At 46.5% G+C, this 26733-nt stretch overlaps 2 protein-coding genes and 1 long non-coding RNA gene across 3 annotated transcripts in view; 1 reads left to right on the plus strand and 2 right to left on the minus strand.

Moving 5' to 3' along the window:
- The window catches only part of LOC144094782 (uncharacterized), a 293034-nt gene that overhangs the window by 261891 nt on the left and 4410 nt on the right, over positions 1-26733 (plus strand). The gene's annotated exons all lie outside the window — the stretch shown is intronic.
- Positions 9537-12017, minus strand: LOC144094780 (uncharacterized). Its single transcript, XR_013306566.1, has 2 exons — positions 11955-12017; positions 9537-9838 (listed from the first exon to the last, which is right to left on the minus strand). It is a non-coding gene; the product is annotated as an uncharacterized LOC144094780 (long non-coding RNA).
- Positions 13340-14773, minus strand: LOC144094781 (uncharacterized). The gene is made up of 2 exons (XM_077628683.1): positions 14467-14773; positions 13340-13672 (listed from the first exon to the last, which is right to left on the minus strand). The coding sequence occupies exons 1-2, from the start codon at positions 14554-14556 to the stop codon at positions 13391-13393; spliced, it is 372 nt and encodes a 123-aa protein (XP_077484809.1). The 5' UTR covers positions 14557-14773; the 3' UTR covers positions 13340-13390.

Here is a 26733-nt window from a genome sequence, read left to right on the forward strand (position 1 = left end):
AAACTTCTTTTCGTGTTTACCTTCGCTTCGAAGGAGAGTGCGGAATTGAGAATATTCCCCCCCGGAACTGTGTCGACTTTCGTCCCGGTTTCATTCAGGCGCAACTGCGGGTTTTTGTTTGGCCACCCGAGGTGCTGACGCATGATCTCAGGCCAATGTGGCAATTGGCTGCAACGTTTGTATTAGTTCCGTTCGGCGCGCCGACAACAGCCTCCCACTTCTGTACCCAGTGGCCTTGGCGCACGCTCACAAGCCACGCGATTCACGGGACGAGCTGCCTGTAATGCACCTTTGATTATCCTCACTCTGGAGAGAGGCCGGAGTAACCTGCAAACTGCGGCTGTGATAGAAGTTGCGGCGAGCTTTGCAAGGATCTGTGTAGTTACTTACGTGTGACGCTTCGTTTTTCGCTTTTCGCGATTCCACGTCGTCTTTTAAACTTTCCAGGAGCGCTGTATTAACATGATTGACCAGGTTGGGAAGGCGTTAGTGCGAAATGATGAATAACGAAATGCAGCCGCATTCATGTTTCTATACAGTCGCTTCGAAGCGTGGATTTGTTGCAAAAATCGTGCAATTAGCCAAATACTACTCTACCACCATGTACTGTACTGCCTGGGGACAGCTGTGTTAACTCTTTCGAAGCGAAGTCGCACGCAACATGTGAGTACGCCCTTCGTAACAGCCTTCGCTCATTATGATCTGAATTGCGATTTTAGCACGCACGCTGAAACGGATAGTTAAGAGAATATCGGACTTGTAGAAGACGGGTTCTAGATACGCTAGTTTTTTTTTCTATTCTAACAATATTCTAACTATTCCAGCAAAGCTGATTGAGCGCAGTGGTAAGTTCAGCAGCCATGTGACTTGCCTAATAAAATAAATTTTACTTACATTAGCAAATTGTAACTAACAATACATTACTACTACGGATTTGAAGACAGCTGCCGTGTAAGCATTTCTGATTCTTATACAAACCACTGGGGAGCCTTGCGCGTCATGATGTTGCGATTATTGCCCCTTTTTCCTTGTTTCTTGCCGTCAGTCTCTCACACAGAGCGGTGAAGCCCTGTCTCAAGGTCATTTCTCGATTTGACGCGGTATGCGACAAAGCGTGTTTCTTTCATTTTTTGTCAGTGCGGCTTAGATGACCTGCAGCAACGTCTCTATATGGTGTGCGCCACGCTGTGACAGAAAATTGCGCGTTTGTCATTAGCGCGCTGCCTTCTCAAATACGTCATGCTCGAAGTTAGTCCTGACGCGCTTCGTGCGTTTTGCTGTCGTAAGCAGTGCAAGTGAGCGCAAGTTGATGTCAATAAAAAATAATAATTTTTCAGCGGGGAACACTGCTTTAAACGATTCCTTGTGGCATATTACGCCAATAAACATCGGTCAGCACGTTTTGGGGGCCATTTTTTGTGCTTTAATTACATCGATGTAAACAGCCTTGCGGCTTTCTGCGCGTCCATTTACGTTCTGAGTCCCTTTCCGAAACCCTATGTAAGTAAATTGCGGCAATATATGTACTCAAATTTAGTGCATATACGTGGCAGTATTACAGCTTCGGTAGCTATATAGTATACTCTGAACACTAGCCAGATCTGCCGGTCATCCCTGCCTTACTACAGTCCTTTTCTCCTTTCTTACTATACCTTGTCTCCTGCCTCGAGTCCTCATCATCCATGCAGTACGTCTACTAAATATTAAGAACTGACTGATCTAATAATTACTTGCTGAGTATCACCGAAGGCAGAGATTAATTTACGCAAATAAATATTAAAAAGTGAAAAGAGGTTCGCGTTCGGCTGTAAATTGCTTGTTTGCTGAGTGCCGCAAATTCACGCTGCAACAAATGAGGCAAGAGAAAGAAATTTAACGAGCTCTCACGTCCGGGTCGCGAAAATAAGAGGTGGAGCCGTGTTTGATAACACTACATTTCATTTCTATTTCACTTAGTGGTGGCGCTAGTCAGGAAGAAAGGTGTTTAAGCAGACGCCCAACCATAGGCACGGCCTCTCTGGTCCCGGCAACGCCGCCATAGCCGCCCCACTGCCAGCAGGTTCAGTCCACGGCCGTGTGGCTGGGAACATATTCAGCAGTTTCGCGGGACAACCTTTCCGGCACGAGATCGGCACCGATTAAGCTCGTCAGGCGTGTGAAAGCAGTGCCTTCTAGAAACAATAGTCCTCTGCTCTCCTCCTGTGACGTCACCGCACCCTGCCCGATTGACATACTATGCCATGAATTTATACCACAAGGCTCGAGAAGCGACGGCCGCCAAGGTTTTTGTCGCTTCTTATCTTGGCGGCCATCGCTTTTTGAGCCTTGCGGTCTAAATTCATGGCGCTGTCTGGCCAACCAGGCAAGGTGCAGGGACGTCACTGGAGAGGAGAGAGGAGAGGAGAGGAGAGCAGAGGACTTTTATTTCTAGATGGTTAAACGCTCTGTATTCGGCGCCACTCCACCAGATGCGGCACAGAGGCGCACAGACGTTAGGCCCGTTTAAACAAGTCGCACCATGGACGTGTTTCGGACACGGCCAGCGTGATGTCATCCCGCAGGTTGTATGTCACCGAGAGCAGCGACCAATGACAGACCACTAAACCACTAAATTAAAGGGACACCTTGTGAATCGTTACAAATACGGCTCCCGGTTCGCTGCGCCTGCTGACAGGACCGTATGATTGAAGAATCCTAGCATATATATATATATATATATATATATATATATATATATATATATATATATAACGTGCTAACAAAGAGTGCGCGAAGGCAGCAACCCGCTGCCTGAAGGAGGGACCGAGTTGGTCCCGAAACGTTGGGTAAAGTTAAAGATATTGGTTGGCGTCAGTTTTTTTCTCTCAACTATCTCTTTTAGTGTCAACCATCAGCTCAAGGTTGCATCAATTTTTCGCCACACGACCGCTTTTTCTATTTATTTACCCCTCGCACATGGCAGGAGTGGAACCACATTCCCACAGCCATGCCTCGACGACATGACTATGCAGTCTACTTTTGTTATGAAGGAATCCAACATCCTACCCAAATCAAGGAAAACATAGGCGATATGTTTTTTTTTAATTTGTGGCGTCTATCAATCAAAAATTAGTAGAGTAATCATTTTATGCCTTAAAGATAATTAATTAGAAAGTTGTAAAAAATACCACATGCCGCCAGTGGCATCCGAAGCCATAACCTACGTAGTTCGAGTACCGTGCTCACCCACCCAGCTGATCTATAGTGGCTGCTGTCAGCCTTCTACTTTAGCGGGCATTTATGTTACGTGTAACAAAACCTCAAGACTGTTAACCAGCGCCACCCTCGTCCGCTGCGGCGGACATCGAACGGTCTGTATTACCGCAAGTGCCACGTGGAACTTGATCGAACGGTGAGGACGGAAGAACCTCTTATAGTGCCTAAGTCATCAACACTGCCTGAACCGAGTTCCTGGGTAAGCTATTGAACAGGCGAGGGTAGGAGAAATAGGGACTCGTTGTGATATATATATATATATATATATATATATATATATATATATATATATATATATATATATATATATATATATATATATATATATATATATATATATATGACAGCAACCAACAGCCACCAGAACGAAGGAAAGCATAGGGGATTTAAATTTTTTTTATGTTGATCAATGGGAAATTAGCAGTTTAACCATTTTTCGCTTAGAAAATAATTGAGTAAAATTTAAAAAAAAACACATGCTGCCAGTGGGAACGGAACTCATGGCCTCCGTATATAGCTGTGGTGCGTGCACTGACGGGGCGACCTCGGACACACACGGACCTGGCGCTCCAGCGTATGCCATCTACAGGCCCCTCACCTTTTCGCCTCACTTAAACACCTACGGCCCATACAGTTCACCTCCATCGGCTTCCGCCCTGGAAATTGCCCCCATTGTGCACACCATCACCTCATTCGCTCAGTTACCTCCCCCTCCCCCCCCCCCCCTCCCCCCCATCCCATCAGTACACACAAGATACACGTACTTCATGGATGCCAATCGCTCCCTTCAAAACCACACCACCACCGCGCTATATGGGCTGTGAAGTCGAAAAGACGATGGCCTTGAGGGTGGGCGTCAAGTATGAAGCACATCATAAAAAGAACAAACAAACAAACAAGCAAAGAAAGCGCTTTCGCATTGTGATTGTCCGAAGCAGGCTCTTTTTTCCATCTCGTTTGATCAAGAGAAAGACCACTTGTGGAATTTTTCATGAGGTCCAATCCTATATCTGCTTCCGAATGGGATCGGTCCACGCGGTAAACGCCGGAACAGAAGATAAAGGGGATGCCTTCGCCTTTGCCATGGTCGGATTTATGAAGTTCGGCGATTCGGCCGCTGCCTAATGTTAGAAAATTTTCGAATATCTTTTTTCCGAATCGTATATGAACCGAATAACGAGCATGTTCAATTCATATTTGAAATTTCCAATATGCTTACACCCCTGGTCTTCAGGAAAGGCAAGGCGCTGTAACTACAGCTTAATCTTCTTGGTGAGCACCTGAACCACGCAGTGGGAGAAGGGAAGAGGGAGGGGGTAATAGAAAGACGATGGAATAAGTGCCGTAATGAAAAAGTGGAAAATTTTCGACTACGTGGGGATCTCTACGTGCGCCGATATCGCACAACACACAGGGCGTCTTGCTTTCGCCTCCATCCAAACGGGGCGTGCGAATACTGATTTTCGAAACAAGATAAAACACACATCAAAGGATCTCGTACTGAATCAAAAACAAAATTTCATGACGTTTCTAATAATTTCTGTATACCTTTTCTATAAGACTGGAATCTCGAACACCTTATGCCGAATTTTACTGCAAAAGCATTTTGTTTTCTGTCTTGACGATATAATAGTTATAAATGTTTTCCTCCGTTTTCTACATTGTTTATTTACTTATTTATGCATTTATTTATTGCCTGCGTGTCCTCTTTGAGGCATTATAGCCGGGAAGTGAAGGGGGAGGGGTACATCTTTGTAATAAAAATACACGGAGAAATCGCATTCGCAATGCTTGGCAAACATTTTTTACTTCAGTAAAGCTTTTTAGGAGGCTAGTTGGTCGTGCATACTGATACTGGGGCACGCTAGATTCAAGACAAAGGGACAACACCGCATAAAAACCTAACGAGACACGAGCGTAGCACGAGCGAGGCGCAATTGCGCTCGTGTCTCGGGGTGTTCCTATGTGGTGTTGTACCCTTGCCTTGAATCTAGCGCTCCCCAGTCTCAGTATTTACTTCTACTGAATAATGTTTGGTGCAAAACATTCAATTCTCTAAGTTTTCAACATTATTGACTGCGACAAATACATTGTGACCACTAATAAATAGTAAGTCGTGCATCTTTGATATAATATTACGAGTGTTACACAATAAATCAAGTACCATCGCGATGGAAAGAAATGCGAGCAACGCCGCACCTACGTGCTCTACTGTGCGAATTTGTTTCGATTGCGGTTTTTCCGCCTGGGAGGTGAACAATAGACGTCAGAGTCGTCCTACAATGCATCACGGACGGCTCTAGCGTCTTTTTGCTACCACTGAAGTAAAAACGTGATGGAAAGAAATGCGAACAGCGGAGCGCCTAGGTTCCGCTCTGTTCGCGTTTCATTCCATCGCCCCTGTACGTGGCCTGTGGCGTCGTTACATGATGGCACGCGAATATATTGCTGTAACGTAGGGTCCTCAAGAAAATCGAAAAAGCAGAGTATAAGTTACCAAAGGCAGTATTCCTCGCTTCACTGCATGACCGATCAATGCCAAGTACGTTGAAAATGTGGTCGCATATAACAGTGCCCACAATCGGACAATCGGACAAACGGATAATCTGGCCATATGCTGTTCTAGAAGCCCTGTAGTATGGTCCAACGAGAAGCGTAATTCTTTGACTGCCAGAGGTCATATATTAAGTTTTCGCTAGCCTGGAGCGCATATTAAGAATGATTGTGGCCTTACATTAAGTGGCACCAAAGGGTCCCTGAAACACCTTCTGTGGAGAGTACATAAATTGGCTCAATCACTACATTCTCTCGTCATGAACACCTGGACCAAAAATACTCTTACACGCGGTAGAGAAGCCACAATGGCTCGCAAAAGTTGCCGAGTTCTTTCTGGAAACTTTTTCATGCCCGCGACCTCCTTCGTCGTGCGCTCCTGCGTGACTCCATTCTGAAATGGTTATTGGTTACATTCTTTCAGGCGTCACGCAGCTACCATGGCCTCGGCCAGTCAACATCGTTGTTTCGGCGGGTCAGGAAGCTACGGCCCCCAGGGAATTCCCGCGCGCGTAGGCGGTGGAGGCGGAGGCGGAGCGCCGACCTTTGAGTGCGCAAAAAGTGACGAGAGCAGAGATAGGGCGCGAAGTTGCTGAAACTCAGATTTTGACTACAGATAACTCAGCTTCTACAACATGCATTAAAAAAATACTTGCTGCATGATATTCGTGAAGCAACGTACTTTAACATCCGATGTATACACATCATTACTGAGAGCCCGTTTCAGAGCCCCTTTAATAAATCACCTCAATGGTGTTGGTATCTACTACTAAGCTGGAGCCAGTGTTTTAATCCGATTTTCTGCGGACCGCTGAGTGCTTGCTTAAATTTATAATGATACTACGAGCCTGAATTTTATTTTCAAATATAAAACTACGCTTTCAATGCCCGACGCCGGTGAATCGGTTGACCTGTAGGACAATCCTACATGCTGTTATCCATTTAAGATTGTGCCTCAACCCCCAGGTGCGTAGAACGCAACAAGCACAGGACAAAGAGAGACAGGAGGCGTTGTTCACTGGCGCTACTACCAAGTGTTAACTCTGGTCGGCAACAACACGTGCAAATATGTGGAAAACCCGGCAGCACGGTTCACTGAAGCTCGTCGACTTGTAGACCTCATTGCGCGCTGCCACGCTACGATTCCGGTCACCCGAAGCGCCCTTGCCGTCCTCCGTGGCTTTGGCGTCAGGGCATGCGCTGCTGGTGCTTGCGTGCAGATGGCACCAGTACTCCTGATGCTTCGATTCGCATGTTCAATGAAAAGCCTGTCAAACAAATTATTAACAGATAACTGCTTTTAACCCTAAATACACGTGTTTCTAACGCTTTCCGTAATTGATGAGGCCGTCAGAACACTTTCACCTCTTTCTGAATTTCAATTTTACAAAAAAATTTTGCTCGCTCCCAAAGTCGACAGCAGTGAAACTGCAACAGCCCTAAGACTGACAAATATAAAAGGAACTGTCGCGTAAAAAATAGCTGTGGTTTAGCTCTGGTTAAACCTGGAGTGACGCGATAGCTACAGCTGGCCGAGTGGAACTCGCTCAGTCGAATTGCAAAGTCAGTCTTTCGCCGCTGTGTTTCGCTAGACTATAGCTGGGCGTTTCTTCTTCATCTTCGTCCCTGGACATAGATTCACCCTCTCTCCCCCTTCTATCCCCCTCTCCAGTTCTCCCCCACTCAGTTTCGTTGGCGCACCGCGCCGCCGGCACCTGCCACGGTGGGCACGGCGCCGCCACGCTGAAGGCTCGAAATGTTAGCGTAATGTGGGCGCGCGGCGCGCACACCAGCTGCGTGCTCTGACGTCACTCCGCGCATGCGCACAAGCAAAATTATATGCGCTGTCCAAAGCAATCCTTTAATATACTATGGCCTCCTCATTCTAGTTTCATGTTTTCTTTTCTGCAATGAAGCACACAACATTAGAATGGATGGATCACCACGTGGTATTCGTTTAAGATCGCTAAATAATTTATCATTGAATTTCTTTCCACATGATGTCTCGGCTTCGCTTCCGTCAACCGATCAATGTCCGTGTCATCGTGAAATAGTACGTGCCCTTTCGAGAAGCTTGCAGGCAAAGCAACCTCTCCAGTGCACGTAACTCGTCGAAATAGCGAAAGTTTGTTGGGCCACAGCGCCGAGCGTAGCCGCGTTTTCGAAATTACAAAAACTATAATCTATAAAACTATAAAATGAACTGTAAAACTATAAAATTAAAATTTAAAAAGAGTACCACTCGCGGGGCGCCCTTGCCACTGCGTGCACTACCTGAAGAGGGGTGAGCGTAGCAGAAAGCCCGCCTGCTCGATGAATGCACACAGGTTCACCGTTGTTCGGTCAAAGGTGCGCGCACTGCCCATTGTTTCTGTCACCGATCCAAGTGGCCAAGCGGCCAAGAGAGAAGAAGAAGAGAAAGTAGACGAAATACGAGAACAACAACTAAGGCAGAGGAGAAGAAGGGGGAAAATAGAGAGATGTCATGAAGATAGAGAGAAATGAGACCAGAAATTAATAGCCAATCTAAGATACGGCTTTGTTAAAACCTTACGACTCTCCCTGAATGTTTTAACTAAGACGTAGCACAGTTAAACAAGCTTTTAAGTCGCATAGACATTGCGTCCAGGCCGGTTCTTTTTTCGTTGCATGCGTCGACATCTGCGCAGTTTTTTACGAGTGCTTGTTGTTGGGCGAGTCGGTCGTACATCGTTGAGTAAAGGTACTGCGCAATATAATACAAACATGGACGAGAAGGGCACAAGGACTGCGCCCGTCCTTGTGCCCTTCTCGTCCGTGTTTGTATTATTTTGCGCAGTACCTTTACTCATCGCAGTTTTTTTGTTGTTCTTGTTTACATGCAGCAGACTAACACGCAAAACACTAGGAATGAGCCGGAACACAGTGCTCTAAATTCTGTATATTCGAAACATTAGAGTGCACATTGTGCAGCAGTCAGGATTACTTATGATGAAACCCGTCTAATAAATGTATAAACCGTTGCTTCCTTAGTAAAGCTTGGATACGCCGTATAACAATCTTCAAACACAATTTTGAAAAAAAAAAAAACTGCTCAAAAAGACGAAGGGCGTACACAGAAAAGCGCTCCTTGTGTTTTTTTTATGTCCGTCGTCTTTTGCGCTTTTTTTTTCCTAGATGCTCTACGAACTTGATCAAATGTCGGTATTTCACACGCAATTACCATGGTTTATTTTACTGCTTGCGCCTTAAGGTCTATGACCGTCTACGACCTGACGGCCTCTTCTAAAGCCAAAAGATGGACGTTTGGTTGTTGCGCTCTACCAATACATTTTTCATGACAAACGCCTCTGTGCTAAAATACGAATCATAGATTTATTCTTTAGCTCTTCTTTGCCAACGCTTTCCTAAAGAAATGGCATGCTTTAAACGAACGCGATTTTTTAAATTGATTTACATGTCAGGTAATTCCATCAACGTGAGTTTCTCTTACCGGTTACTGTATTTTGTGCGTGAAATATTTCGCGTTTATTACAATCCGGGATGAAGACTGATCCTGTTGTTTGCTCTCTTTATATCTCCGGATATAAACCGTCCTCACTTCACCTCGCCTACGGACATTGCTCACTTCGCAATAGAGTGTTTTTCCTTATCGCCCCTTGGTTCGCATTACTTTCAAAACAAGTCTCGTGTTCGTGCTTGAAGATTCATCTGCCCGTGGAACAATTTGGAGTGAGATGATTAAGCTCACGTGCGCTTTCTAACGTTCTTTATTCTTTAGAACGATTCACTGTAAGAGGTCCGCTTGTCAGCCGTAGAATCCACCGTAGTATCCGCCGTAGCCCAAGCCGTATCCACCGTATCCACCATATCCACCAAATCCACCGTATCCGCCAAGTCCGTAGAGCCCGTAGCCTCCATATCCAAGTCCGTAGCCGCCGTAACCTCCATAACCCCCGTAACCGAGTCCATAGCCGAGGCCATATCCGACTCCGTAGCCGTATCCAGCGAGTGCTCCGGCGATAGCCAAGCTGAGGATGACGAGAGACAGCTGAAACAGAAGAAATTGCGCATTTAGTTACAAGACTGATTCTTTGCACTTCAGGAACGGAAGGCGCATTGGTGTACCTTACAAATATACGTACGTACGTCACTAGGTACGTCACTACGCTTTCTCGCTCCGTAGTAACAGTTCGGCATTAGCGGTCAGGTCAACGCCACACACAGGAAAGAAGGCTGAATTAGTGAGAGCTTTGTGCGAAAAAACAATCTATTTTTGTTCTCGGGGGAGGGGGAGGGTTGAATTTTGTATTCACGGTGCGAGAAAGAGCAGAGCACACGGAAAGAACAAGCTGCTTTGGCTCATACAGAAGTCATTTATGTTTAGCACCCATAGAGAAGAAAGAAAAAAAACTCCGGCTGACGGGGGAAAAGCTGCGGTAGCAAGCACGTCGTCAACCAAGTCCAGCGAAGCGGCGGTAACTGCATGTTCGATAGCCCGCGAAGCCAACCGGAGCGAGTGCCACAGAGCGAAGCCTCATCTCTCACTGCGCTTTCGTCAAGCGTGACGCTCCAGTGGACGCCGTTCGCGCTTGCATGCTTTGCGCTGCCGCAGTTGGGAGACCGGTACAACGCACGGAGTCCGGTTTGCGTAAAGTGACTGAATATAAGCCTTGCGGAGCCTCGTTTCAGCGGACTGAGATGTCCCGAAGCTGTATCGACATCTCGCCGAAACTGATTCCCAGTCGCGCGTGCGAGGAACGTCCCCGTTCCGGTAAGGCGCGAAAGGCTAACGACTATTTTTCATTTGCCTGTTCTATAAGGGTCGCGGTCTTCGGTCTCCGTGGTGCGGAACACTATGGTTAGGTCTGACGCTTGTTAGGGAAACAAGACCTTCGTTTCTCAATAGATACGTCATGATATAACCCGCGCGCCGAAGCCGACAAATAAAGTCTTGTACTTCTCGGAAACCTTCCGAACTAATTATCACTGAGAGGGGACAAGAATCTATCGATCAGCAAGAGAGATCACACGTCACGCCCGGCACAAACTACATTTGAAATGGGCATGTCGCGGTAAGCGGAAATAAGCATCCAAGTGTAAATTTCTGAATTCCAGAACTCTTGCGTTTTGTTAGCACGAATTTGCATGAGTTAATTGGGTCGTAATGTTTCTTGCTATGACTTTGTTGACGCGTTGTTCAGCGGGACTGTAGATATTGGAGTGCGATCAGCTCGTCTGCAACGTACGGCGGCTATTGGAATCGCACACAAGGTCAGAAAACGTTATTTCTAAGGAACAACGTGACGCCTAGAAATCACGAAGGTAGGAAATTATCCCCAAAGTACTGAGTTCTTCTTTTGTTTCGAGTTGACCAGACATCACGAAAGCCTGATTTGTGCGCTGCGGTGAGTGAATGATAATGGTGGCCCGCTTCTGAACACGAGGTCTGAATACGCCTGTGCGATTCGCGGGATCGGTGCATGTTAAAGAGCCCCAGGTGGTCAAATTTATTTCACTGTCTCTCATAGCCCACCCAAGTTCAGCTTCAGTCTTTACCTCAACACACTAAACATACCCCCCCCTCCCCCCCCCCCCCCTTCAAAAAAAAAAGCCTGAATTAGGAGACTCGGAAGCACAAACTGTCAGCCACATGCATCAAAAAAATATTTCAACCCTGCCCGTTTCTCAAGTTCGAGAGCGGGGTCTCCGCCTCTTACGCGCGCGTAGCGCGTTACTTTCAAAATTTATTGTCAAAGACAAAATATTCGGTTATTGCTCGAACCACTGCTAGAACTCGCAATGAGTAATCGAAGGCCACTGACCAGTCAATAAGGTTTCATTGGACAGCTCTGCGGTAAACCGGGTGTAAATTCTCCAACCTTCTCTAATTTACTGTCAGAGTTCGATGTCAAGGACCGATGATTGCGCTAATGTGTAAATAGTTACGGAAACAACGAACCTTAGAACACCACTGACCAATCAGCCTCCGTTCGGGCCAGTCATTAAAGAGACGCTGCTGAAAAGCCCTGTTGCAGCCAAAGTATCAAGCTGAGGAATTTCCCATTAAGCAAGATTCGGATGTTACTCGTGAAAGGCTTTTAAACGTGCAACTGAACATCTCGTCACGCCGTGTGGAGAATATAAGGAAATTTTTCCAGACTTACGGTGGACTTCATGGCGGTGGCTTTGGTGGGGTGGGCACAGAGGCTGCTGCTCTGATATGTCTTTGCGAGGAGCTCTCGGAGTGTCCCTTCGCTGTTACGCGGCTCCTATATATACCGCTGTCATGGTTCGCGGACGATGCCATGACTGCGCGGGTGAGCATGCACCAGGGCGCACAAACCATGGAGCGCGCGCGAACCGAGGAAAAGAAAACAAATACAAGAAATAAAAAAAAACATGCTAATTTCCAAAGCTCATTTCCTTAGTGGCTCGCGAGCGACCACGCCTTCCGGAGCAAATGTCGCCAAGCTGTGTGGACCCATTGCGCCGCGCTCGTTGTAAGCGTGCTTTAGCAAAGTAAGTGTGCTTTAGCAAGTTACTTTCTTCGCGCGCACTTTTCTGGAAAGATCTGTCCTGTCGGCCCCGAAAACGATGTCGAGTGTGGGTCGTTGTCGCAAGGGGCTCCCTCCAACGGGTCGTTTTTGCGGGTTCACGTTTTGGGGGCTGCCTTATTTCGCTCGCAACTCGCCAAATCATTAGCGCCGCTTGGGGGTCGCCTATGTGACGTGCGACTTTCAAGCGTGGGCTTTTCATTTGTTCCTGTTTCTTTGTCAACTACGGTAGGCCCCTGTGGCAGTCTGTTCTGTGGGAGAGGAGGTCGCTTGGTGCTGTCTTGGCGCAATGTAAGCGGTACTTCAAAAAAGGAAGTCGTGTCAGGAATAGGCAGAGTGGAGCGAGCCACATTGGAGTACCGCGCAGCAAGGCTGAAGAGCTCCTTATTTTTATCCACCTACCGTTTTTTTATTTTAAATAATTATACACGTTTGTAGCAGCAGCATCGGGTCTACTTGATCTCTGTTTTCCACTGTCTTTCAACACGGTTCTTGCTCATCCTTAACATTACTTTTTTTGAGACTGCTACTACTCTTGCCGTCTATGTTTTTGGTTCCTCTGCATTTAAATAAATGTCACGCCGTGTTAGCCGCCACTGCACGGGCATAACTGCATCTTGGAGTGTCGTCTTTGTTTTGGGTGGAAAAATGCGAGGACGAATTAAACCAAAAAGAAAAAGGGGCGCACAGACGATTACTTTGTTTCAGAGCTTGTCTGTGTGTCCTTCTTTCTTAATGCTAACGCTTGTCCTCACGTTGTTTCAACCAACATTAATTGCTATCAACCAGCACAACTTTCCGTTATGATGTAGTCTTAATTCGCATCTATTTGTGATTTTCTTGTGGTGTTCTCGACTTCAGGGAGGTCAAGCAGGTATACCAAGGAAACCAACTGATTAAAGCGCTACAGTCCTAATACCTTTCATGAGCAGTATTCCCACAGCTTCCACTGAACAGAAAAATAAGACAGTAGTCGGCCCGTAAATTATTCCATGACTTGTATTTTGGCTCAGAAATGTACAGCAGACGTGGAACTTGGCGGTAAATTATCCGTAGTAGCCTCGTCCGTAGCCAAGTCGTCCATATCCCAGGCCGTAGCCTCCTCCGTAGCCTCCGTAGCCCCCGTAGCCGCCATACCCGAGCCCGTAGCCGCCATATCCAAGGCCGAAACCACGACCATAGCCTAAGCCGTATCCTCCAAGTCCATATCCACCAAGGCCATATCCCAGTCCGTAGCCGAGTCCATAGCCGCCAAGGCCGTAACCAAGACCGTAGCCATAGCCAGCAAACGCAGTTGTAGCTACCACGCAGAATATGATCAGGTAGAACTGGAAAAGAAAACAGAGTTCCAGTTTATCAAACTCGCTTTCTATATGTACAACACCAGCAGCAAATTCAAGTATAAGAAATTTTGGTTTACTAGGGGGCAAAAGATTTTTAAACCTGATCAGAGGCTCGTAAAGTGCAAACGTAGAGCTCTATTATTTATTTTGAGACGAGCTGCATATTTTGTACTACTCAATTACCTTGATGCAATATAACTCCATCATCATCAGCAGCAGCAGCAGCCTGTCTTCGCCCACTGCATTGCAAAGTCTCTCTCATATCTCTTCAATTAATCCTGTTCTTTTCCTGCTGTGGCCACCCTATCCTCACTTCTTAATACCAACCGCCCACCTAACTTTCTTCCGCCTCCTGCTACGCTTGCCTTCTCTTGGAATCCATTCGGTTACCCTTAACGAACATCGGTTATCTTGCCTTGGCTTTGCATGCCCTGTACACGTCCATTTATTCCTCTTGATTTCGACTAGGATGCCATTAATCCGCGTTTGTTCTTTCACCCACTCTGACCACTTCGTGTCACTTAACCTTACACCTATCGATGCAATACATGTTCAGTTAAATAACTAATTGGGCTTGAACAGCACTGCCCTCTCTGTATATTTTTAATGAGACGATATCCGCAATTTACGACAAATAAATTATCACGACATAAATGCTGTTTACCGGAGTATACATTTCGAGGCTTTAAATGCAAGCAAGGTTGTCGTTACGTCCTATAGGCAGCTTTACTTTACATCAAATATCACCCTCAGGGTTTCGCGGAGTCAAAGTACATTACCAGAGTGTTCATGGTGACCAGGGCCGGACCAAAGCCAGGTAAGTTCGCCTCGCGTGCTCTCGCAAAGGTTGCCGACTGTGTCGTCTCCATTGGGCCCCTAGTTCGGTATATATACCTGACCGTAATCTTAACGGATGGCTAGGGCCCACTGTCCCACATCGAGGGACATCCGCACCCAAAGACCAAAGCGGCCGCTGACGAGAGGATGAAGGATTGCCCCACGAAGAAAGCGTCCTGCTTGGTTGTCTCGCAGACGTTTCTCAAGCTCATTGCGAGACTATACGCGGCGTCGTTCGCCCAATCTACAATTACGGGCCGCGAGCAGCCGGGAAGCACGCTCTCTGCGTTTTCTACTCGTGTTTTCCACCGGCCGAGGAAGTCATGCCTGCCGGGCCGCTGGACCTTGTCCCTCGAGAAAGGCCTAGTACGACGACGGGCCTTTTCCTTTCCCTCGCCCCGTACTCGCTCCAGGGCCAGCCTTGCGCTCACGCGGACATTCCGTTCTACTTGTGCGACACAATACCCCGGCTGGGCCGCTGTGTAGTCAGCGCCGCGTTTCCGCCGGACATGTCACCATGTTTTGTTTTGCTTTTTTGCTTGGACTCGCCGGTTCAATCGTTCTCGATCCCGTCGTCTATGGGCGGCGCGCACTGTGGACCGCTGTGTTTGGTTCTTGCCGCTGCTGCTACAGCAGCTACCCAGAAAGTGGCGGAGCGGTGGTTGTATCGCGTGCGTGGAGTGATTACGTTGCGTGTGGGGCTATATGACATAACGTGGACACTTGCTTTGCGGGGGGTAGTGTTGATCGCAGTGGCTTCGTTCGGTTCAGGCCGCACCCTATTGTAGCGGGCTCTGTTTTGTTGATTTCGGAGAATTCAGAATTGCGGCAGGACCTGTGTAATACAAGGAATCTTTTTTTTCGTCGACCCTATTTGGTTCCTGGGACCGGTCTTACCGAGTTGATGGATGTTGATAGAGCGTTGTGGCAGCGGTGGTGTAGCCAGTAAGACGGGCACAAATATCTGGTCCCTAGTGGAAGTAAGATTGAATCGCGTTATGCCCGCGAGATGCTGCTGCAGCATTTTCATTGCGGTTTGTCGTGGCTCCTGGTTGCTGTTCGCATTCGGAACCAAGCGCAGAACAGACGAAAAATGTAAAAAAAAATGCACTTGAACCTATCCGTCGCGTATAGTTTTAAGCCGCATCCATTTCAGTTGTGCATTGGCACGCTGTTAAGACAAGCATGGTCAAATGAGTGCAGTTTTCCCAGGATGGAACGTCCATTAAAGAAAACTTGCAGTCAGCCTGTTCTCGTTCCTCCTTTTGCGTCGTTCACTTATTGACGAGTTCTCTTATGCCACCACTCGACGTCATCTCGATCTACGCGTTTGTTTGATGTCGATAGGTGTTCTTCGTACACCCACAAATGGTGTGTGACTTCGGAAAGCGCCTTAGCTATGCCACTGTCCTCCCTTATCAGGGCGATGAAGTTTGATCTGCTGCCATGTTGCTGTTTCATTCCCCCCATCTTACAATGCTATGCATTGTGCTCCCAATGGTGCCATTTATCCTAAGGCTTTTTTTTTACGCACTCAGAAGGTCCGGCGGTATACTGTATTGGCGGACCAGTGATTACAGACTTTCATTTTCTTTTTTAATGTGCGCCTGTAATATTCGTGTTAGTATGCGAAATGTGTCGTAAAGCTCACTCTCACTTATAAATCTTCCATGTATCTGACTCCTCCTATAAGCGATAAGGAGCGATTAGATATTGAAACTGCTTTGACACAGCCGTAACCTTTCTGTGCTTGCAAGAAGATTTGAATTTGTCTTCAACGTTCTTCTTAAAGTTTTTACATCTTCGAAGACAAACCGTTATGGGATAAAAAATGTTTTCTCGTTTTCGGCTTGTGAGTGCCAGAAGAGAGCAGATATGTTAGCCAATGTCTCAGACGAAAGACATTCAAATTTTTCTGATGTTATGAGTTGCGTGTGGACTCACTCAATGCATGAAATGACGGTGGACTAGATGCACGGGTAAGTATTCATTTAAGAACATTTTTGTCACTATATACAAAGCGTTCGAAGAGTCTAAGCTTTGACTCTAAGTGCAGAAATGTTTTTATGTTTTATTAATCGTAAAAAAAAAATAAAAAATATCGCTTCTCCTTCTTCCTTCAAGTTTTCTTTCACTCTTAGCGCATTTCACAATTCAAAAGTATAAGTCCGCATAGAAGAATTAAGGGGGTGGGGGCTTGCACGTCGCATTGTGCATTTGAAACTGTTCTGTCGGGAGCCAAATAGCGACAGCACCAAGCAGGTCGTACTGATAAAAAAATTGCAGTCTGTTTTGATGGTGAAAGTGAGATTAAATATATAGGTGCATCCGACAGTGTTTACGCATTGAAGTCCATAATGCCGATCTAGAACTAGATCTTCACGCTGAAAGATTCATTACTGCATTAGACGCGGTACAATACAGTTCTGTCTTTGCTGCGTGCAGTTTTGAACGATTCATGTCGATGTCCTCATAGGGATACTCTTTTTTCCTCTGGCCATTAAATCAAATAGGGAATAAAAGCATGATTCTCTCTAAATCCACATACTTTTCGGGTCCTTCCGTCATTTCATGCGCACTATTTCACTCTTTGGTCATTTATTAACGCCACTTGCGTGTGAGCCAAAGACGACCCTGCCTGAGGCACCATTCGTATAATATTGAGCACTTGGCCCAAAAATTTCATTTATTGACTACGCAGCCGAAACAGTAGATATTCTGCTCAAAGAGATCACAGACTGAACCCTGGGGGAACTGTTTAAAGAATAACCGAATACACTCACCGCACACACTCTGGCAGCGGTACCTGCCCTGTTTAGATAGTCTATTGAGGTTCTTGTTGCACTATGTACCATGTTTTTAAGCTCTCGAGTGCTTGGCATCGCGGCCCGTCCGACTGCCTAGAGGTCTACATGCATCTGGCTTTCACGCAGGTATAAACGCGGGCAGAAGAATATGGACCGCGCTTTGGCGGGAAAAGTTTCTTGACGCGTTACCAAACGAGAAGTAATGGATATTTTACGTACACGGAAGTAATATTTATTTTTGCCCTCGAAAATAAAGGCAGCAAATATTTCTACTTCCGTTTTGGAACTCAGCAGAGAAGTGAAAGCAGAACCATGCTCCATTTTTTGTGGAGATAGCTACATTAGGCTAGCATTTCGAGCTTTCAGCGTGGCGGCGCGCCACCCTGCGGCTGCGACGCCACACTGTCACGTGGCTGGTCACGCGGTGCGGAGCAGCTGCCGGCGCCGTGGCTGATCACGTGGTTCGTCACGTGGTTGGTCACGTGACCAAGTTCCACTCAGCCAGCTGTAGCTATCGCGTCACTCCAGGTTTAACCTGAGCTAAAACACCGCCATTTATTTCGTTTTTGTTCTGTTTCATTTTTTAATTTATTTTGTTTGTTTTGGTTTGTTTTCTTTTGTGGTTTTCTATGTATTCATTTACTCCCTCAAAGATCTCCTGGAGACATTACATGAGGGAGTGGTAGGTTTTGGAAAACAAAGAAATAAATTATGGTGAGAGGTTTTCGATTTAAATGTTCTCTTGTAGCGATAGCTACATTGCGGTAGCATTTCAAGCCTTCAGCGTGGCGGCGCAGCCACCCTGTGGCTGCACCACCACGCTGTCACAGGGTTGGTCACGTGGTGCGGAGCAGCTTGCGGCGGCGCGGCGGCGGAACCACGTGGTTCGTCACGTGGTTGGTCACGTGACCAGCCATGTGGTGCAGAGAAGCTACTGCTGTTGGCGGCGCAACGCGCCAGCGAAACAGAGCTGCAACAGCTGTGCGCATGCGCCGTGTCAGGTGGGACGGAGATGAAGAAGGAACGCCCAGCTAAACGGAGCGGCGAAAGACTGACTTTGTAGTTCAACTGAGCAAGTTTCACTCGGCCATCTGTAGCTATCGCGTCACTCCAGGTTTAACCAGAGCTAAAACACCGCCAATTTTTTTTTGACCCGACTGTACAATCTGACGCGAATTGAAGGTGATAACTTCAGGGTTGACCCTCTGGAATTTAAGCACTCTAACTCTTTATATTTTAGCAAAAAGGCTGCAATGAATACGCGAGCTTAGCTAGCCAAAGATTCCTCTATGCTGCACTATCATGTTCGGTGCAGCATAAGTGACCCTCACTCCAGAAAAATGTTGCTGGTCTGTTTTAGTCAGAACGAAAGTGATAACCTTCAAATCGGGCTAAGCTGTACTTTCGTAAATCTGTAGAGGGTACCATCTCCCTTAAAAATGCAAATGGCACACTTTCCCTGGCAGAAACTGTCCCATGGGTAGAGTTCTCTGCCATCAAATAGCAGCTTTCTGCAAAATACCCTCAAACCTGTACCCGGCGGGGCTATCGTGAGTACTGTGAGGGCACCCGAAGTCTGCTTTGGTCCCCGTCACCTTTTGAACCACGCCACATCGAAGCTTTGTGATAGTCAACACGGGGTACGACACTAATTCACAAGACGAGATATCCGGCCGGCCGAATGCGCTACTCTAAAAAAAAAAAAACGAGCAAAGAAACCCTGAAAAATTACTATTGTGGATTCGTTTTCTCACCCAAAATACCCAGATTGACTGCATTCAGCTTCATCCCAAGCAGCCGCAAAAACAAAAAACAAATGCCCATGCGATCATAGGAGGTGGTGCGATAAATTTGCGTTAGGAGTTTTAGTTCTACAGCATTAAAACTTCCTGTTAGGCGAGTTGGTAGTTCATCTTGATGTAGAGGGGTTTATAGCGCAAACAAAGACAAGGACCGGCGCCTGTGTGTGTCGCCTCTCTAGTCTTTGTCTTTGCACTGTAAACCCCTCTACGTTAGTTTTACAGGCTCGGTCAGAACTTCCCAGTCCACAGGGTCGGCTTTCAAGCAGTGTAATCGGCCAGTTACGACACCCCCGAAGCCCAAGATCTCTATTGAGGATAGATAAAGAAACCCTGAAAATTTTCTATTGTGGATTTTAACCTCTGAGAACATTGATAGTTTTATTGCTATCATTAGCGCCGAGATGGGGCACTGAAAAGCTGACTCTGTGGCCTGGGAACTTTTGAACAACCCGGCACATTTCGATGCTACACCTATCTCCTTCCCGCTGCGGCTTTGAGGCGGTGGAGGTGTCTGGAAGGTGGAGTCAGTGGATGGGTGTTGGGTAGGGCCATTTTGGAGGATGGAGGTGAGGGGTTTGTGGTGGGTGATGGTTCTTACAGGTGAAGGTGGGTTATTTGGCAGTGAGTGGAGGATTCTGAAGGGCGGAGATGGATGGATTGCAAACGTGAGCGGAGGCTGTCTAGAAGACGGCGCCATCACACAACACCAGACGGACAGAGTTAGCGCAAATGGTGACGGTAATGCCAACGCGTTAGATAACCTTTATTTCGACGCCGAGAACGGATCCTTATTTTATTGCAAAAAGTGGCGCACTCTGGCTAGTTTATGAAATTTGATCTACTGCTCAGAATATTGGTTGAAAATAAATGCGCGTGTACGCCGCTGTGTCCTTCAAAGGCTCGATCTACTTCCGCAAGGCCCCAGCTGCGACTGCTAAGTGGCAGGTGTGCGCTTGCAGCTATCGCTTACACCTGCCGCCAAAAGTAATCGCGCATTTGCGGATACAAGCTGGCGCTTTGCTTTCAAGCATTGGTTTGCAGCAGAGGGCAGAGGAAGAAAAGAGCTTAGAACTGCGAGCATGTGGGAAAAGCGGGTTCCTCCTTATGTCACACGGAGTGTCTACTGCTTCTCTGGCTTGCTGAAATCGACGTGAGAATATCAAGATGTTGCATAAACCCCGAATGTTTAAAAACACGCGTCAAAAAATGTTTTTGTACAGTTTATAACATTAGACTCCAGATGATGCATTTTCGCGTCCGTTAGTCACAAAAGTCGCTTTGGTCGAGAGCGCGGTGACGTCACAATGTCACGTGGCTTTGCGACGTCACCGTGCGTGCGTGAAGAAGCGTACAGAATATTACTAGATTCCCACTTTTCAGGGCTACGTGGTAAGGAAGTGAATGCTCTCTTGGGCATCAATATAAGTACCCTAATGATTTTGTTTTTCTTTGGAACTTTCTGCATGCGGTGTAGCTTTGGAATGAAGGACCACATCTCTGCAGCAGGAAACGCATTTACAGGGAATGGCAGTGGGAGCATACCAGACACCAATTTTTTACGCTAACTCTGCATGCTCAGGTGCTGTGTTCACGGGGCACAAAATTTTGTCAAAAGTAAGTTTTGAAGCCTGCAAAATATCAGTTCCTCTTTTGTTATTTTGCTGGCGTATAGAATGCTATGTACAACCTCTGCTCCCACTAGGGCTCCTTCACAAGTAACTACCGCCTTTGTCCATAAAGTTCCGAGACTGAGCCCATTAACAAAAATGCGTTTAACATTGAAATCATTTGTGCAGCACCCCTTCAAAATAGTCTCTCTTGCATTCTATACACAGCTTCCAACGCTTCTTGAGGTCTTGGAAACAGATGAAAAACGCTTCTTTTGCCAGGGCTGTCAGCTCCTTTGTCGTGGCGTCTTGAATGGCCTCCACGCTCCCAATCTATGACCGTTTAGGGCTCTCTTCACCCGAAGAAACAGGAAAAAATCGCATTGGGAGAGGTCAGGCGAGTATGGCGGATGGGGAAGATGCGAGTTAGAGTGCTATGTTGATGGATTTGCCTAAACGTGAAGTCGTTTTTATTTACACCCAGACGATGTAGGTAGACCCGGACGAAACGTGAAACATATTTCACTTGACGTAGCCTGGGCCCCCTTGTACAACGCAAAATACAGCGAAAACGACAGATCATGTCGAATACCTGATGTATACTGTACATTAGCTGGACGAAAAGAAATATGAATTCAGCAAAATTTAAGTGTGCTTACAAACAGTCAGGAAAACAAGAGACAATATGCATATAAACAATATCGGTAAGACAGCCTACATGTTGTCGTATAATGACAGAAAATGTGTTAATTCAACTTGTGTTAAGTAGGCACAAATGAAAAATTCTCTTGTATATCAGCACAGACATAAAAGGAAGCTTAAAAGTCCCCGTATCAAAGCGCCGTGAATGTCACGTGGACTATTCAGTTCCACAGCTATGCCTTTACTCAGCAGTTTAGTTAGTAAATGCGGAACAGCAAAGCGCAACATTCGACCTCCGTATTATGTGCGGCAGAAGGGAATGCACCAAAATGATTGATCGCGATATGCATATTTCGGAATGGTTGCTTTGAGGCAGGATAGTTCTAGGAAATTGTTTTGGTGGCAACGAATACATTTTTGTATCTCATTACTGAATAATATTCGGGTAGACCATGAACAGGTGTGATGTGAGGGTGAGCAAACAATTCCTCTCTCTGTGTGCGGTAATCCACATTTGCTGTGTCGGACAGCTTTCTTTTGGAGCATGAACATTTTTTTGTTAGCCTGCGTTCTATTGCCCCATATCAAAAAAGAATGGTTTAAATGAGATCTAAACAGTGTGTTGCAAATTACCATTTATCGAAATGTCGGAAGAAAGTACACTAATATTTCTAGCACTCTTACATTTTTTTCATGACGACATAAAACTGCACCAATGTGAGTGTCCCTGACCATATTCTTGCTGAAAAATGGTCTATAGGTTTTGACTGTACCTACATTATCTATGATCGAATTTACAATGCTAAACTGCAATTGTGACATGATCACCCGATTTCGCTCGTGGAAAATAAAGGCCTTTGTATTTTTCACGTTTAGGACTCGGGTGTTTGCTTCGCTCCAGTTCTTCAGGCCGTCTATCGTGCTTTTAAAGACTGGGACCAGGGATTCGACTCTACTGCCCTTAATAATATACTGATATCACCTGCACAAATGATATATTATGGCTTTTTATTTATTTTGACGGTGTCAATAATGTAAAGGATGAAGTGTAATTGTCCTGAAGTACTTCCCTGTAGAACCAAAGTAGTGATTTTCTGAAAAGAGGAAACATCTTTCTGTTTTTACACACTGGAAACCGTGTTGCATATACGGCTTTAAAACACGGAGTATTTTGCCACGCACGCCATAGTGTTCGAGTTTATCTAGTAGTCTGTAATAATTTAATTGATCGAACGCCTTTGCGAGTCTATGAAAATTCTTATGCAGACCCCTTTATTTTCAAACGCTTCAAAAATTGTTCATTTTTGTGCCAATACAGATGTTTCTTTGGATCTGCCTTGTACAAAGCCGTATCGAGACGCAGACAGTAAGTTGAATGCGCTACATAGTAGGTACAGTCTCTTACAAATACATTTTTCTAAACCTTTGGAAAAATTGGTAATAGATATCGGTCTCTAATTTGACATGCTACTCTTGTTTGTATTTTTAAACAATACAATATTTTTTGATACCTACGTCAGTTTGGGGAAAATTCCTGTAGATAAGTCAAAGTTTAGGTATAAGTTAGCTAAATGGCTATATTATATTGTGGCTAAAATATACGTTATGGAGCTTGCGCTCGTCGCTCCAGCCGTTGTAGCGGGCGACCTGCTCGAAGGTCTCCAGCCAATCCTCGGCGTCTTCTAACACGTCACCGTGAAAAGATGGCGGTGTTCGCGGTGGGTGGCAAAGGATCGGCGCCAGGGTCCGGGTGTCAGTGGCCATGGCAGTTGGACACAACGTTGGGGGCGGGGGCCTGGTGTCAGTGGCCATGTCGGTTGGAATCGGTGGCCGAGGCTGCGTCGGTCTGGTGGGCGGGGGAAGGGGTCCAAATTCAGGCGACTCTCCGCGGATACGGCGGCTGGGTCGCCGGTGGACAGGTGTGAGGTCCGTAGTAATGCTGTGCGGAGTGCGGTAGTCGGGAAGCGTACCCAGCACTGCTAGACGAAATGTTACGAGCAATTCGAAGGAGAACCTCCAGAGAAGACACGTAAAACTGCGGCGGTTCCTAAGAGGCCCGAGCGCTCGAGCGAGAGAACCATCTTTTTCTACGAATGCAGGTGCTTCTACTTCTACAGTGGCACGTATCAATACAAACCATATTTTTTTGGCGTAACTTAGTTCCATCTAGATCCCGCGCTTTACTGTTATTAAGTAAAGAAAAAGATGCTTCTAACTTGCTGATCATCTTTAGGTGCAACGAATATAGAGTTTGATGTCTCCTAATACCATGCGTATACACCTGAGAGCACGTCGCGTTGCTCGTGGCATCCCTGATGAATTTATTAAACCTTTCGGCAAGTTGCGATTCCTGTAGCGGTTGGCCGCCAGCGATAAGTTCGCTTACATGTGAAGTGGATGGCGCGCGGTTAAATAGTTCATTAAGCTTTTTCCAAGTTTGAGTGGTGCCTTCACGGCAGTCCATTTAACAGAAGTCGTGCAAGTATTTTGTTTTCTTGCTGCTTAAAAACGGCAGTTACTTTGTTATGGTATCGTTTAAATTATGTTAAGTCATTGAGTGACTTCAACCCTTCGTTCTTGACACATGGCTTACAATTTTTTTCTTGTTTTTAGGGCATTTTTTAAATTATCGTGTTCAAGACGCTTGAAGACAGTGAATGATTCACACGCAGCATTTGCTGTTTCTGAAGCAAACACGGCATTCCAATTTTTGCTTGTGAGACTTGAGCAGAAATCATCCAATGTTTGAGATGTGATAGTCGGTTCTGTTATAAACCTTTCAGGACTATCACTAGCTTTTTAGGTCTGCGTATTCGACGAGCATATAGACGGGAAAATGTTCGGTTATGTTAGTGCATACTTTTACTGAGAGCAAAGAACTTGGGTTGATATTGCTGATAAGGAATCAATGAGTATATGCTTTGTGCACGGTTGTGCATCGCTTTGAAGTGCCGTTGCAAAAGCAGCTGTACTGAAGGAACGCAATCACAGCATTATTTCAACAGAGGTGGCAGCACATATGTTTCAACGAACAATTAAAGGGGAATTGTGGACAACTCCACTCTATTTTCGCTGTCACTAAAAATTGATTCTCCGACTGTTTCTGGCTATGTCACCCTCAAGCACACCTTTCAAGACCTACCTGCCCTGAAGGGTGTCGCAAGTGCCAAATTACGGGGCTTCTAAAAGCAATTCTAGTTTTCTAAATACTTTTGACGAAGGCTGTGCAAGTATTTGAAAATATCTCAAATGCAATCGATTGAAGTTCCCTGCTTCACGAAGAAGGAGAGCCACAGAGAAATGAAGAACCTTCGTTAATTGAAAACGGCTGCCAAACGCCAATTGCATACATTCGAAGCAAGCTTTATCGAAGACCTAGAAGCCTACTGCTGCTGTAGTTAAAAGCCTTTCACAGTTTATAAAAAGGCGTTGACTTCATATCTTAGATCAGCTCGCGTCGTTTAGCACCCAACGCCTGCCATCTGCGTATGCGGAATTAGAGAAATTTAGTATAGCTGCAAAGCAATAGTGTCGACATATATCGGATTAACGTAAACCTGCTGTGCGTGCGAAACTGCATGGTTTGGAGCAAGGTGGTCTGCGCATTTGCCGCTGCGTGTGTGAAGCGGTGATACGTTAATCTGGAATACGTCCATGATAATACGTCTCTTTTATGCGAAAACTATTAAAACTTGTGTGACGGCGGGAAGCGCACTACTTATTTTATTATTTACGCGAAGAAGGAAGCCCACAGTAACCTTCGTCAGTCGCAAAACGTGACAGACTGTTCTTGCTAGCTAGTCAGATCTAATTTTTCTTATGGATGAAACATAGCTCAACTAATCTAGAAGCTACACGCGCAACTTCGGTAAATTCCAGTCGTTCACACATTACGTAAGAGCACACTTTTCCTAAAATAAGTCGAAATGTGCTACTTTAGCGATCACACTTTGCGCCCGTTATTTTCAGGAAACTAACTGCGCTTGTCGCCAGCACGAAGCGACGTTGCCTCGTTAAGCCAGCTCGGGGGCGATGCAACACTTTAACGGCTCCGCCCGCGCCATCAGCTGCCCACTTTATCGGTGGAAAGAACAGAAAAAAAAATAACAACCATGAGGCAGTCGAAGTCATGTCTTTCGGACTCGTTCCTAATCGCGCGAACGGTCAAAAGCCTGGTGCATATACACGTTGCGCCGTCGGCATCGTCTTGTGCTTCGAAGGGCGACGCAATTGTGCGGCTCATTCGCAGAAGGCAACCGGCTATATTCCAGAAAGCCCAGGGAGACGGAGCATTACGGCGCACGCAGTCACGTCAGCAATAAAGCGGGGGCTGACTGCGAGCCGCCGCGGAGCAGAGAATAAGAGTTCGGCGAAGATAGCAATTTGAGAAAGAGATAGAGAAGTATCTGACGGGAAACGGCAGAAAAAAAAACACAGAAGAGAACAAAGTGGGATTTGGAGAGGGTGGCAGGCGACTCCGCAAGAGAAACTGCGCCAAAATAAGGGCTCCTAGCGGAACTGATCAGTGCGGCGACGATTTGTTTGTTCCCTTCTGTTTTCGCCCAATGGTTCGGCTGCGCTACCCCGACTAGCCCCCGTAGCGACGGAGGTTTCGTACACCACCCTTATACGAGAGGTTTGTAAGGGGGTGCGGACGAGAGAGCGGGAGCGGGGAGACGTTTTGGAAAGCTCCCTCTCGAGCGACCAGCGTTGCGTGACAAATGTACGCCCAGGGCTGCCCGCCGTCTCTTTGGCGATTACAAAAAGAGCGCTGCGCGACGCGTGCTGCCCTGCCTGCTCCCTGGTGCCTATGCGACGGAGCGCCAACATTGGCCCACACCACAGCAGTCGACGCTCGCTTTCGCAAACCTCTCCTAGAGCCGGCGGTTCGTTGCTGGTCGACGAGTTGCGAGTAAAACGCGGGAAAAAAGACAAGAACATGAGCGAAGGAAGCAATGCCAGGAAGCGAGAAAAAAATTCCCAGACGCCACACAGGTGTGGAGTCCCGTGCTTGCACTAATACGCAACACCGGAAACTCGGCGTTGCTTTGCTGATCCCTCCGCCACCTCGCTGGAATTCCGAAGTGAAAGTGCCCCGTTGAGACAGATGCCTGCGACCTTAAACGCATGCCGGGGAAGTAAACAACAGTTTGTTGTTTTTTCGAGAAAGTTATGTCACCTTGGGACACCTTTTCCATGCCCGCCTTTAACATTGGTTCTGCTTTCTTTAAATGCAAAGGGCGTTAACACCTTTCCTTTTCACTGCACGCGGCTCCGGAACGAGGTGAGCGCCTCGAAGGGATAAGTCATAGAAAGTAATACTTTTCGCCGACTGCTTCCAATCAGTCTCG

The sequence above is a fragment of the Amblyomma americanum genome, chromosome 6 (genome assembly GCF_052857255.1).
Source record: "Amblyomma americanum isolate KBUSLIRL-KWMA chromosome 6, ASM5285725v1, whole genome shotgun sequence".
NCBI classification, from domain to species: Eukaryota; Metazoa; Arthropoda; class Arachnida; order Ixodida; family Ixodidae; genus Amblyomma; species Amblyomma americanum.

Coding starts and splice junctions, on each gene's coding strand:
- LOC144094781 (XM_077628683.1), bottom strand. CDS start 14,556: ATGGAGACGACACAGTCGGCAACCTTTGCGAGAGCACGCGAGGCGAAC. Junction 13,673..14,466: donor TGGTCACCATGAACACTCTG/GTAATGTACTTT, acceptor TTTCTTTTCCAG/TTCTACCTGATCATATTCTG.